The 14268-nt window shown below is 38.0% G+C and overlaps 2 protein-coding genes across 2 annotated transcripts in view; one reads left to right on the top strand and one right to left on the bottom strand.

The window, feature by feature from the left end:
- Window positions 1-5810, top strand: part of LOC129280341 (uncharacterized) — a 31597-nt gene extending 25787 nt beyond the window's left edge. The window contains exon 6 of the mRNA XM_064111827.1: window positions 2361-5810. Within this exon, the coding sequence (XP_063967897.1) occupies window positions 2361-3549 (1189 nt within the window). The 3' untranslated portion in view covers window positions 3550-5810. The remainder of the gene's footprint in view (window positions 1-2360) is intronic.
- On the bottom strand, window positions 4555-14167 carry LOC129280342 (deleted in malignant brain tumors 1 protein-like). The gene is made up of 5 exons (XM_064111828.1): window positions 13815-14167; window positions 9545-9853; window positions 7918-8256; window positions 7075-7389; window positions 4555-6502 (listed from the first exon to the last, which is right to left on the bottom strand). The coding sequence occupies exons 1-5, from the start codon at window positions 13927-13929 to the stop codon at window positions 5907-5909; spliced, it is 1674 nt and encodes a 557-aa protein (XP_063967898.1). The 5' UTR covers window positions 13930-14167; the 3' UTR covers window positions 4555-5906.
- Window positions 14168-14268: the final 101 nt, after the last annotated feature.

Here is a 14268-nt window from a genome sequence, read left to right as displayed (position 1 = left end):
GGTTTCTTTGAAGGGGTAGTCCTAATAGTCACTTCTTAGCTTTATTCTTATAAATCAATATAAATATATCATAATCCTTATTTATATCATGCGAGCGCGAGTTAAAAATTTTTTTGGAAATCTTATGTATTTATTCCTAAAATTTGAACGTTCTGGGCAATGTTTGTTATCCTTAAAAAGATCTGTATTCAACTAAATAATTACTACGAACGCGAAGCGCGAGCAGAAATGAACTGATGGAAAAGATACCTGTTAAAGACTGCATGCAGTTAGCCATGAATATATTTATAAATCAAATAATGCGAGCGCGAAGCGCCGAAGCGCGAGCTGAAATTTTTTGACATTTTTACCCAAAGAATGGAAATTCTATGCACTTTTTGTAAGTTAAACAGAATAGGTATATAACCAAACAATTGGCGCGAAGCGTGAGCGGAAAATTTCGAGATTTAGACCTACTGAACGAAACACTATTCATGTTTTGTAAATCATGAAAAGGATGAGTGATTGGGGATCTTCCTTACATTGATAATGCGAGCGCAAAGCTGGAGCAGAAATTTTTTATATACGTTTTGAACTGATCGAAAAGATACCTGTTAAAGACTGCTTGCACTTAGCCATGAAGAGGTTACATAAGTATTTCCACAATCAAATAATGCGAGCGCGAAGCGCGAGCTGAAAATTTTTGACATTTCTACATAAAGAATGGAAAATTTTAATCATTTTTTGCAATAGTGAAAAGGGTAGCTATATAGGCCTAACTAAACAATCGATGCGAGCGCAAAGCGCGAGCAGAAATTTCGAGACTTAGACCTAGTGAACGAGACACTCTATTCATGTTTTGTAAATCATAAAAAGGATGAGTAATTGGGGATCTTCCAATTACATCAATAATGCGAGCACAAAGCGCAAGCAGAAATTTTTTATATTGTGATCTGAAACTGGATGGTTTAAATAGAGAACAAGTTGAGTATCTGAATAAACATGGGCGCACGTGTTTCATAACAATTTTAATTATTAAATTAACATCTTATTTCATTAATGCCTAATGAGGGCGCGAAATCTGATGATAATATAGCCTGAAAACTGGACATTTCAAGCACTTTTTGTAATCATAAATAGGATGCATCAGTTAATATATTTTCAACCACTAATACGAGCGCAAATTGCGAGCCAAAATTTTTGATAAACTGATGTCATGAAAAGGGGATTTTAAGTAGTTTGTTGTATAATCAATATTGAGACATACATAACTCGCCAATCAAAATGCGAGCGTGCAGCGTTAGCATTTGTTTTGACAGTCAGACCTGAAAAGGGATATTTTGAAAACTTTATGGAATACACGAAAATAATAGGTACCTGATAAATCAAAATTTGCGAGCGCGCAGCGCGAGCAGAAAATGTTTATATTCAGACTATAAAACTGAAATTTTTACAGAGCACTTTTTAAAAATCAATTTGTAAATCACACAAAATAATGAAAGTTCGATTTCCGAGTTGAAATATGTTTTGTATATTGACTTCCAAACTTGATATTTAAACTCCATATTGAACAAGATATGAAAATCACCTAACAGGCAATGCGAGCGCGAAGCGCGAGCGAAAGTTTAATATAGTGACATGAAATTTTCTTCTTATTTCCAAGTCTTCCCCTAATCTTATTTTATTCACTCGTCTTCCTCCTTTTCTTTTTTCTCCTCTTTTCCCCCTTTTTTCTTCTTTTTGTTTCTTTCCTCTTTTTCCCTTTTTTGCTCCGGATCCGCCTATGAAGAAGGTACTGAAATTCCTCGCACCTGTACGTTTTAATCGGATGCATCCACTGTCATTATGGAGGTTTTGCTCCGCAATGTACGGACGGTTCAAGAATACAGTCAATGTACTGAAAATGCCCATCAAATGACAAGGAGCAGCTAGGAGGTTTTTGTCGAAATTGTTGAACCGGAAGAGTAGTTTGGTCTTAGGTTTCGCAGCTGACGAAAAATTGCAAGCATGCATCTCGTTGTCCAGAGTCGATGACGAAACCGCTGTTTTGATTCACCATAACTCTACAAAGAATTCTTGGTTGATTTTTGTCATGAAGGGCATTTGACAATACATTTTGTATGTTCTTGAGTCCTCCTTAGGTTGCGGAGCGAAAAATCCGTATTAGCAGAAAGACCGTGTCTGGTTTTGTATCTTAATTATTTTTTTATCGATTTAATGTTGTTCCAAATTAAATTTGAATTCGATGATTACAAAAACTAATTATCAACGTTTGTCCAAACTTGTTTTCATGGTCATGATAATATTTCAATCGGCTCGTAAAAAATGTATATATTCATAAATGACAAAATTCAATATATTTCTTTCTTTTTTTATGACAGGAAACGGAAAGAGGAGCAAAACAAACACGTCCCTCAAGTTGTGCTGGGGTACATCAAGAAAAAAGGAACACTCGGCGGTACCCTCAGACGTAATCGTGACCCGGAAAAGGATCTCACAGACAACCCGGAAGGAGAAACAGACAATATTAAAAAAGGTGGCACACTGACACACTCACTGAGTACCATGAAGCAACAATTCGTCAAGCGTGTCACACTGAACCGAAACAGGCCCGAACTGCCACCGAAAAAGAATCCGAAGAAATCGAGCTCCCGATCGGTTACGAGTCATGCCGAAGTTGGATACGTTAGTCCGAAAGGCGCCCGAACGGATAGCGAGGTCGAAAGTACCCTGCCAAACCCAGCACCGATGAAAAGATTCTCGACGGTTTCAATCGTATCATCTGTGGACAACGGCCTCGATGAGGTCTTCAAGGGTGAATTAAGATCAAGTAGAAGCAGTGAGATGCTAGACGCGCTCATGGTGGAATTCGATGGTCGGGTCAACCACGGGTACGATAATGAAGAATCTTCGGCAAGATCGTCACCTTCGTTGCCGTCGAAGAACTCGCCGACAACAGAGCATGTGGTCGTTCACACTGCGCGTCCACCGTCCCCAAAACCTGAAACGCCAAAAGAGAATGGCTTTGATCATGATACAGAGAAAAATGGAGAAGTTGAAACCTCAGAGACGGATGCCAATGTTCGAAATGGTGAGGACAATTCGAATCCAGAGTCCCCCAAGTCTGATAATGAGAGTGATTCACACGTGAAAGGCGAAACCGAAGCAGCAGCTGTGAACGGTGGTTACCTGGATGAGTCGCCATACGACAGTTTAGGTGAACCCAAACCAGCACCACCTGAAATTTTAAAAGCGAACGGTATTGCAGGTGAAGGGGATTCGCCTCATGAAAGTGCTAAGGAACGGAATCGACCATCCCCGTTAACATTAAAAACTAACGGCGGGTCCGACCATACGGGACTGTCTGGACCTGAGTCGCCGCAGTATGCATCACTTGCAGACATGAAATCACCAAATGGCGGGATAGGTGTTATGGGTAGCCCTTCTGCGACACCAACTAAACACGATTATGTTAATGTCGGACGCGGGAATTCAGTGTCTGCGGTGACGCGCATCTCGGCGGAATTCCATCATCCGCGTCCCCCATCTCTCCCGCCAGATTCCCCTTGAGCGTTGACAAATAATCCACCGGCGTGGTCATAACTGCTGCTGCTGTTGTCCCTGGCAATATTGTGAACTTTCCGGTTCAAAAATATAATGGTGCTTCATAAGTAACTAAAAAAATTGTATTGTTCTTACTCAACTAAGCAAGTACGCAAGGGTCCCGAACGGTGCATGAAGAGTTGTGCGTAAACGCAACAAATTTAAACGCAAGTCGAGAATGCGTGCTTCTAATTGGTTGAAAATCAAGTCACGTGTGTATTTAGAGTTGTGTTTAATTGCGTCTGTTTCTACAAATGGGCCCCAGAACGTCTACATTGAAATAATGTTAAACAATGGTATTTAAGCAAATGGGACGACGTTTAGATTCACAGTCGCAGAATTTTACCAATTTTAAGAACCCAAAGTAGAATATAAACTTGATAAAGGAGGAGAAGAAGAAGAAGGCGAAGAAGAGGAAGAATAAGAAGGAGGAGAAGAAGAAGATGGTGATGATGGTGGTGATGATGATGATGATGATGATTAAGAAGAGAAGAAGACGGTGATGATGAAGATGACGAAGAAGAATCACATGGAAAAGGAGGGGGATGTAAACATGGTAAAGAGACATTATGTTTTTCATAGAGAAGAAGAGAGGAAACAGGTGCGAGAGCGATTAACGAATAAAACATTGTCCTGTGGTGAATTAGTACCACCTATTTGGTCGACAAGATTAAAACGATACAGATAAATTCAAATAAGATTTTCATGGACTAAGGGAGAATCTTTTGCGTTGATTTGTGACTTTGTCATGTTCGTACTGCTGCAATGATTATGTGTTTTTAAGTTTAAATAGTTTTCGTTGTTTCCTGGTAATTTCCCATGCATCTTCACTCTCTTGCTCCTATCAACCCACTCTCTCTCCGCCTCCCCCTTCCGCTGCTCCCCCCCCCTCTCTCTCTCTATCATACGGCACCTGTCCCACCAAGTAATCACTATCTCCATTTTTAATGAAGAAAGTGATTTCAGATTTTTTGTGCCCTCGTTTTTGTTCCTTTTAATGAACATTAATTACATGTTAAAACTTAAGTTTTTATTATTTTACATTATACTATGCGAAAATAGAACATTCTGACTGATGAATCTTCTAACAGACTTTGGAGATATACATATTTTTGCATTTTTAGAATCATGTACTCATTATTTATATCAACAATTGTTTGGTATTATATATTTTAATCAGGGTTGTAATGTTCGATTTATTTATTCGCATTTTACTTAATTTCTTGCATAATCATAAGCGAAATTATTGCCAAATATTGTTCGACTCAATTACATGTATTCCTAGAACAATAAAACTAGCTTTATCATTATGTTAATATCATAGTAATAACTGGTGTATAATGTTTTTTATTATGTGTCCTTCTTAATTGTAGCTTCTAACACAATATACGATATCTTAGCCATTTAACTATTATAAAAGCATACATGGTACAGGGCTATAAATAAGTATATGTAGGACCTAAATTTCACAATTGATGTAACAAGCCATTCTTAATGCCACCGCTCACCTTACGATTGGTCTGCGAACAGATTTTGGAATAAAACGTAGTAGAATTTGATTCTAACGTTGAGACATGGAATATCTTGTTGTGTAATGTTCTAAATCATCTTACGAATACCTACGTTCAAATCTGTGACTCTGCTGTCATCCTTATAAGAGTAAAATCGAATTTAATATCTAGTCGTAATGGCGTCAGAGCAATCGTACAATTAGCTACGATTTTTGACTTATTTGGTCTTTACTCCTAAATAAACATGATAAAGGCTGCCTTGCAATCATCCAAACTTGTTATATTAGTATTCTTTCATTTAATACGGACTTCAAAGGTAAGGATACTTTTTATTCACATTGTCTGAAACTTTTAGCAAAATGCGATTTGTATAAAAATCGGATCATGGACGAGTCGTAAGGTGTGCGGCCGTGGCCTTCATTGACAATAAGTCCCCTTTTAGGTATAATACATAACGCTGTTCGTAAATTTACAACGGACTTCTGAAATTGCACGGGGGTGTTAACTAGACTAGATTCTGATTATTTTCAAAACTACAATCATTCATAGATCTACATTTCGATGAAAAAAAATTAATACAACGGTTAAAATCAATAAGTAATTTTGGGGGTGCAGGGGCTTTGCACAGAGTGGAAGATGACTTTTATGGAGGTGGTGTTGTGAAGACAAAAGTAGTCCAGTGTAGCAACCGAAGAAGTAGAAACTTGAGGTTTTGTTTTATAATACAGTTCAGTGCTGAGTGTCGGACAAGTTGCTTAAGTATCTTTCTTATATGGAGTCAGATACTTTTAGGTCTAGGTCGGGCATGCATTTTCATTCTGAAGTAATATCATCCTCCACTTTAGAAGCGACCACTTCTTCGATATCCGAAAGATTGTCGGCTTCGACCTGCTCGTCCCCCATATAAACACTGTCCTTGACTGCGACTGTTCCTTCTTCATCCGAGACCACTGACCTGTGCAATGTGGTCGAGATTGTATCCTGATCATCGTTGGACGCAGAGGGCGCCATGTACTCTGTTTCCATGCTCATGTAGACGCAATCTTCACCAGCATGACCAGTGTTAAGGCCTACAGGGTCTGCATCTTCAGGTTTGGGACTCTGACAGATTTCCACCGTCCCACCTGGAGGGGACTTTTCACCTTTTCGAAAGCCTATGGGAAATGTTAATGCCCTAGCTGGCAGCTTTGGAGGTTTGATATTGATACCCTCAGGTTCAAGTGATCCGATCATGATCTCCGATGGGAAGGACGGTGAAAGATTCTCCTTGTACTTTTTCTTGTTCCTCCCTATCCTACGGAAGCCCCTTAATATCAAAACTGCCACACCGATGAAGAGCATCAGTATTAAGATGATAGTTCCTAGTACAGTACCAACGATCACACCAACATTTATATTTGTAGAACAGCCTATTGCAATGATTGAGAAATGGAAAAAATACAAAGTTTCGATCATTCATTTGGAAAATGGTTAGTGAATTTGACCTTCATCTAGAATATCATTTTGATTTAGGCCTACAATAAAAAAAAAACGTTACCCTTCTTTTGCAAATGGTAGAAAGTTACTTTTACAGGGACACCGGCTAGGAAAATTGAGCAAGTGGGATTGAGTTATTGATGTTTTCATATAGCTTGCTGGACAATCGTTTTTTGGGGGGCATAGTAAACTGTTAGATAAAACACAATGGTATTGCATTGACGCCTATGTTAAGGACAAACTCGTGATATTTTTTCCTTTTTTTTCATATCAATCAAGTAGATCAGTATTGAAAGGTTAAACATAAATGAGTAAAAATTGTGTGGTTAAAACACTGGGGCGGAAATTAGGTTTTGTTCGAGGAATCGTTTTCCCTCCGGACTCATGTCCATGAGCAATTCATTTGTAATTCTGTTCCTCCTTAAACACGTTCGGGAGTATTGACAACAAAATCTCTATTGCTAATCTATGGTGAAATATGATATTATTACATGGGTATGTATACCTTTCTGGAAAGTATCACACACCACGCTGGCGTCCTCGTTGTGTGCGCAGTTGTGTTCACCTATTCCGTTGTGCTTACAATCTGTTAGACGTAACTCTGTTCCTTCGCACTGGACTTCGTCCATGAAGATTTCTCCCGATCCTTTGCCAAAGTGTGCAGATCCCAGGGCCTCCAAGGCTCCTTGAAACCCGAGCATTCTACATACAACGGTAGCATCAAAGCTGTCCCATTGGTCGTGGCAAACAGTTCCCCATCTACCACCTTGCTGTATCTCAACGCGGCCTTCGGCAGCGTTCGATCCTCCTACGAGACGAACTAGTTGGTGCAGTTGGAAAGAAGAAGAAGAAGAAGCGGTTGATGAACATAGCGTCAGAGCACAATACTGTAGGGTAATAGCTTATGATTAATCGAACGAGGTAGGATTGCTATATTTCATTTTTCAATAATTATGTACATTGCGAAAAGTAGACATTATCTTATGAATATTCACAAACAAGAATCGCTTGGATATTCAGTACTTTGCAATTCCTCGAACAACTCGTATGCGCGGCGGAATGAGGTGACCCTTTGGCTCACAGTTAAAAAGCTGCAAATTTGAATCCGTGAATGACTGTGGACCAAATCTACAAATTTCCATTTAACTTGATCAAAATTAAGGCGATACTTTGCCGGAAAAAATGAAAGTCCAAGATTTGTAGCCCAATCGAATCAAAGTATCTAAGCCGTTAGTGGCAAGAAAAGAAAAATCCCCGCCGGGCAGGGATTGTAATAAAAAAGATACATTTTATTTCGTATGGGAATCGAAAAAAAGGGTGTTTAAAATGCAATTATTATGATTATCACCATTGGAATAACAGATGGCACCCGCATCTTTTTCGTGACTGCAAACATTTGTCCCGAATCCACCATGCATGCAGTCTGCAAGGTGCTCCTCTGATCCTCTGCAGCGGACACCATCCAAGACACTGTCCCCCAAACCCTTGCCGAAGTTGGCAGAATGCGTTGCTTCCAGTGCGCCATCGAAGTCTAGCATCCGACATACCACCGTTGCGTCACTGACGTCCCAGTGGCTGTCACAGACGGTTCCCCAGGCTCCGTCGTAAAGAATTTCAACCCTACCCTGCCTTCCATCAGGAGCGCCATCTGCTCCGTCGCCTCCCATAAGACGAACCTCGAACGGATCTGGAATGCGGAAAGACTAAAAAGTTAAAGGGGAATCCAGCCTTGGCCATAAAATGTTGTGTTGGGAAGGAGAAAAATAATTTAAACAGAATGGTGAAAGTTTGAAAGAAATCGGACAAGCAATAAGAAAGTTATAGCTGCTTTAAAATTGAGATCACTAATAGTATGTAGATTTCAAATTGGCAACTAGGTAAGTAAATTATGACAAGGGGCAAGGACAACTTTCCCATAGGCCATGTATTTTATTATCAGGGATTTGTGGTTTTCTCCTAAGTACCCATTCCCCTGGGGCAGTAATCTAAATAAAACCCAGGTAGTATATTGCTTTATGTCCTCATGAAAGAAAAATATAATTTGAAATAAAACTTTTGGGAAAAATGACATTTTAGCCATAATATGTATTGGAGTACATGGAAGAGTAGTCCTTGCCTTACATCACTATGACATCTCATATGCGGCCAATTTGAAGTCTCCATGAGTATAGTGATTACCAATATTTACAACTTTTAAAAATTCATAACTTTCTTGTTGTTTGTCCAATATTGTTCAAACTTTCACCTATCAACTTGTCTGATTTTTCTTTTTCTTATAAAAACAAGTTTTTATTTGGGTTGGATTCCCCTTTAATGCCATGCATCCGAAGCTGCGGATAAGACTACATAAAGAACTGTTTAATTTTTACTCTTGATTTGATTTGAATATGACCCTAAATTCAATGTTTACACTCTGAAGGAAGAAAATAAAAGTGTACTTTCAGACTGATTACATTTTTTTTACAATTATTATCCGCTATTACTTGGCAATTTAATCAGGAGCGTTTCCGTGGCCTCATAATTCCTTATAGGCCTACACCATGTACACAATGGATCAACGATTTATATTGCTTTTGAGAGGGTGAAGTCCAACAGAAGATGGTGCCAATGAGTGGCGTAATGAGCTAAATATTTTTTTAGAGGGCCAGATATGGTGTATAGGGAAAATTTATAAAGCGAGCCAAAATTTCGACATTTTTATCTAAACAAATCAAATTGATAGATTTTGACATAATATTCAGAAATTTTAATCCTTCTCTCTTTCCTTTATTTCTTTTTCTCAGTTGTGATTTTTTTTGGGGGGGCGCGTCCAAGTCCCCCCCCCCTCACCATCTGTATGCCACTGGTGCCTATTGAGTCTAAACTGCCTTTTAAAAACTTCAAAATGAAAAGGATTTTCATTCGTTTTGACACCAATGAACGTGTCATCTTCCTTAGGTGGGTCCACTGATGCAGATACGTTTAGAACCACATACCCGACCCCATGAAGCATCTGACTCCTGCGTCGTCGTCATGATGGCAATCAAGGACACCAATCCCTTGATGGTAGCAATCTAGTTTGTCATCTGTGGAATCGCAACCGAGAATCCTGCCAGACCCTTGACCATACGCAGCAGCACCAGGCGCCGCCAGTGCCCCTTCAAAGCCGAGCAGTCGGCACACAGCCTTGGCACTCTGAAAGTCCCAGGTCTTGTCACACACTGTTCCCCAAACACCTTCGTAGAAGATCTCCACCCTACCTTTAGAAGCATCAGATCCTCCGATGAGACGAATCTTGGAAGAGTCTGTGTGAAAAGATTAATTTAATTCGTAACGATCAAGCTGACAATAAACCGATATGATGTCACGATTAGTTTTTTTTTAATGATGACACAAAGTACTTCCTTACTTGATCAATCCTCATTAAGTGCTACTTATTGTCACGTTAGTCTATATGACGTGCAACCTACATTTCTGGGATGTAAAATTAATCCTGATCGGCTGCAGGTAACAAATCGAATTTGATTTTGTCCTAAATAATTCAACATTAGTAATTTGCGATTAAAGACATAAATCCATCATGTCTATTGAGTTCGTCTGGTCACCCCAACCACAAACTATCAGAATTTATATCTGATATAATTTAAAGAGTGTGTTATATCGCATAATTGTTGAGTTTCTCTATAGCCTGGGGGGTTACACTTCGTAATTCCGAAGGTTCTTTATTCCGACGGTTCGTAATTCCGAAACACGTAAATTGCCTATACCTCGATGTTCGTTAATCCGAAAACGTAAAAGGGTTCGTTAATCCGAACATTTGTGGCGTTATTCCGAAGGTTCGTTATTCCGAAGGTTCGATAATCCGAAAACGAAATAAGGTTCGATGTTCCGAAGGTTCGTTAATCCGAAAACGAAATAAGGTTCGTTGTTCCGAAGGTTCGTTAGTCCGAAAACGAAATAAGGTTCGTTAATCATTAGTTTTCGGACTAACGAACCTTCGGAATTACGAACCTCACTTCGTTTTCGGACTAACGAACCTTCGGAATTACGAACCTCATTTCGTTTTCGGACTAACGAACCTTCGGAATTACGAACCTTCGGAAATACGAACCTTCGGAATAACGAACCTTCGGAATATCCGAACCTTCGGAATAACGAAGCTTCAGAATTACCAATGTATGCGGCCTGGGGACGGTTTTTCAAAAAAAAAATGGGATATTGATAATTTAAGTTTAAGTAAGTTCCATGCTTCATCAGAATTTTTACTTCAGTTTTGTCCCTTTTCTTTTCAAACATTGTTATGTTTGTTTTTATAAGGGCTCCTAATTCGAAGCGACTGAGAGGAAATCTAAGGTTTGCTTAAAAGCTAATTATTAATGGCAGTCCGTTGATCACATATACATGTATATTGTGAATGTGATTTTTTTAACGTATCAAGGAGTTTAAGCGATTCTTTTCTATGCACATGATGACACAGAAATAATTATAACCATATAAGAAGCCTCTTAAAACAGAAAAATACATGTGTTTTGTATTGAAGTTATAAAACTAGTCTTTCAGATTCACTTTCTTGGCATAATGATCGTGAATTAGCTTGTCAGCTAATAATCACTGACCTCTAAATTCTTAAAAACCGTGTACTGTTTATGAATACTGAAAAAGGTTAATTAAAATTGAGACATTTTATTTATCTTCACTGTCTCCTTGCAGCTTTGAATTGGAATCCAACATGCTCCAACCCAAACAATTTACTGTGTTCTATTGATAGGCCAAAGTATCTGAAATTGTGTTGCTTAACTAGCACAGTTGTTTGAAATTATTGGAAGGAGATTGTGGAATTTGATTGTAAGAAGTTACAATTTTGAAATGTTCGCGTGCAAATGGTTCTTAACATGTTAAGAGGTTATTGACAGTACTTTTGTCTTTCGGTTTGATGAGGATATGGCAATGAATACAGTTCATTCTTCGGATGAAAACTGCCCCTGGCCTGGGTAAAATTTGGTGTTATAAGTATTACTTTTTAGTGCATCATTTTACTCTGTACTTTCATTGAAATATAGTGGACATTTTTATTTTGATCCATCGTTACGAAAGCAAAAGCTGACAATCAACATTATCATTTACATCATGACACAGTGGCGTGATGAGAGCCAAACATTTTGAGGGGGCAGATATGGCGTATCGGGATTTTTTTTTTTTAAGTTGCGAGCGAGCAAAAAAAAATCTTTACAAAAAAAAAAAAATTGTGATAGATTTGACATAATATTCAGAAAGCAATATCATATTCCACGCTTCTATCTTTCCTTATGTTTCCTTTTTTTCTTGTTCGTGATTTTTTGGGGGAGGGGCAAGCGCCCCCCCCCCCCCCATCTGTACTCCACCGTCGTGACATTATTCTTCATAGCGTGTATAAACTGGAAACCCAGACATGCTAGAGGAACTGACAGCCAATATGGTGTAATCCTGCCCGATCATGGGGGGGGGGGGTTAGGCCCATATTTAGCTAAAAACTATATCCTAAATCGGGTTAAGTATATATAACACTAGCTCTATTTTGTGGCGACAGTTTTTATTCACTGCCCTCTGCCGTGCAAAATTAGGGGTACAAATAATGCAGCTTGGAAGGACGAATGCACTTACAGAGAACAAAAATGACGCTTCGGAAAAGAAAACGAGGAAAACGCTATCACATGCAGAAAGGGACAATTTCTTTGTATCCATAGCCTTCAGGAAAATATGACGGAGAAAAATGACAGGCCTACTACTTTAATGTCAATTACATAAATGAAGAACATGAAGGAAAAATGTAAAAAGGCTGATTTTTAACAATCCCCGCACTCTAAAAAAAAAACCCAGCAAACATGTTTCCTTTCTACCCAATATTGGGTAAAATTTTACTCAGTGTTTTTTAGAGTGTGCATACAGTAAAGAGCTGATGCAATCTTGAAAATTAAAAAACTATATTCAAAATATTAAGCGCCTTGTTTAAGCCCATCACTCTTACAAAATGTTGTTCAAACTTAAAAAAAATGTCCAAACTTTTTTATTCAATTGTTTATTCTTTAAACTGTTTAAACTATTTTGTGGCGACAGTTTTTCTTCACTGCCTTCTACCGTGCAAAATTAGGGGTACAAATAATGCAGCTGGGAAGGACGAATGCACTTACAAAGAACAAAAAAAAAATTATTCTTGTTTAAAACTTACACTCTCAATTCCAAGGATTTAAAATAAATCCAGATCGGCTGTGCATAGTGACCAGCCGAATTTAAGGATTAACTTTTAAATCTCAAAAGATTTAAATTCAAATCTTTTAGATTTATATCTAAATCAGCAAGGTTTAAATCTAAATCTAATATTCGGCTGGTCACTATTCCAGCAGATCTGGATGTATTTTAAATCCTTGGAATTTAGAGTGTAAAAAAATAGTTGTTAGAGCGACTGGCTTAAATTTCGTGCTTACAGTTTTTAAATCAAGTAAATAATATTGAAGGGTTGTTCCGTAATTAAATACTGTATAGTTTTGTATCAAATTAATGAAACCTGTAGGCCTAGAGCATATTTCTAGGGCATCGATTTTTATAAATCTCATCAATAACTCATTATACCTTTCCCTTGGAGCGTAACACATACAGGCTACACTATATAACACGCTGTTTATTTTTTTGGCACGTTTTCCCCGTCATTCTTATTGAAAGTCTTAAACAAGTTGTTTTTAAACGGTTTAGACAATTCTTTTTAAAGTTTTACAAAATGTTTTAAAGTTTAAGCAGTTTGTTGTTAGAGTGACGGGTTTAAAGAACGTGCTTAAAATTTTAAACAGCATAATTATATCTCATCCTCCTTATCTGTGCTGTAGGATAATTATGATGATGATACCCCCTCCCCTTTCGATCGGGTTCGATATTGCGATACATTATATTTTCATTCCCCCTTTTTTCTTGTTTATTTCCTTTCGGAATATTAACACATTTATAAAATTTCATATGAATATTTAATGTAAAACAAATAACCTCCAAATAAATTGCATCATTATTCTACAAAAAAATGAGGAAAGGTATATGTTTGGAGTATATTTGGCCCCATTATTGCATTTTCGAACAATCTAAAATAGGGGACATTACGTACGATCTGACAAATAAAAATAATGCTAAAGTCCTAAAGAACAAAAGTAACAAGGTGTGTCGGCCTGTATATTCTAAATCAAATTTGTTTAGACCTTGTAGGTGTTTGAAGAATTCATCTTAATAATTAGATATGTTTCTTACCAATAGTTTCGGGATTCAATATATTTGTGGATGTTTCCTGTGCAAATACAAACACTTCATAAAGACGTAAACCGGACATCATGAGAAAGAAAGGCATTACTTTCAAACGAGCCATTGATGAAACGCTTTCTTCACAGAACTAATGTTGAAATGAAAATCGGGCCCACCAATCATTTCAATACGAGTAGTCTTCCTTTTGACTTCGTGCATGCAATAGAAGCACTTATGAATATTCGTGACAACGTGATACATCCGAGTTCCACGCCTATTGATTAATCATTCGATATTCAGTGATTATTGCAATCGATACTGTATAGAAAATGGCTGATGACCATTGTCACCGCATGTTGTGTGAATTGCCGATAAAAAATTAATAACAATGAATTGTTATTGTGGGCAATTCACACCGATGTCAGAATCATCCACAAGTGGAACGCCACCCACTGGCACAAGC

Source organism: Lytechinus pictus, chromosome 17 (assembly GCF_037042905.1).
Source record: "Lytechinus pictus isolate F3 Inbred chromosome 17, Lp3.0, whole genome shotgun sequence".
NCBI lineage: Eukaryota > Metazoa > Echinodermata > Echinoidea > Temnopleuroida > Toxopneustidae > Lytechinus > Lytechinus pictus.
The sequence above is the reverse complement of the archived record's forward strand: the minus strand, read 5'-3'. Positions and strand labels throughout refer to the sequence as shown.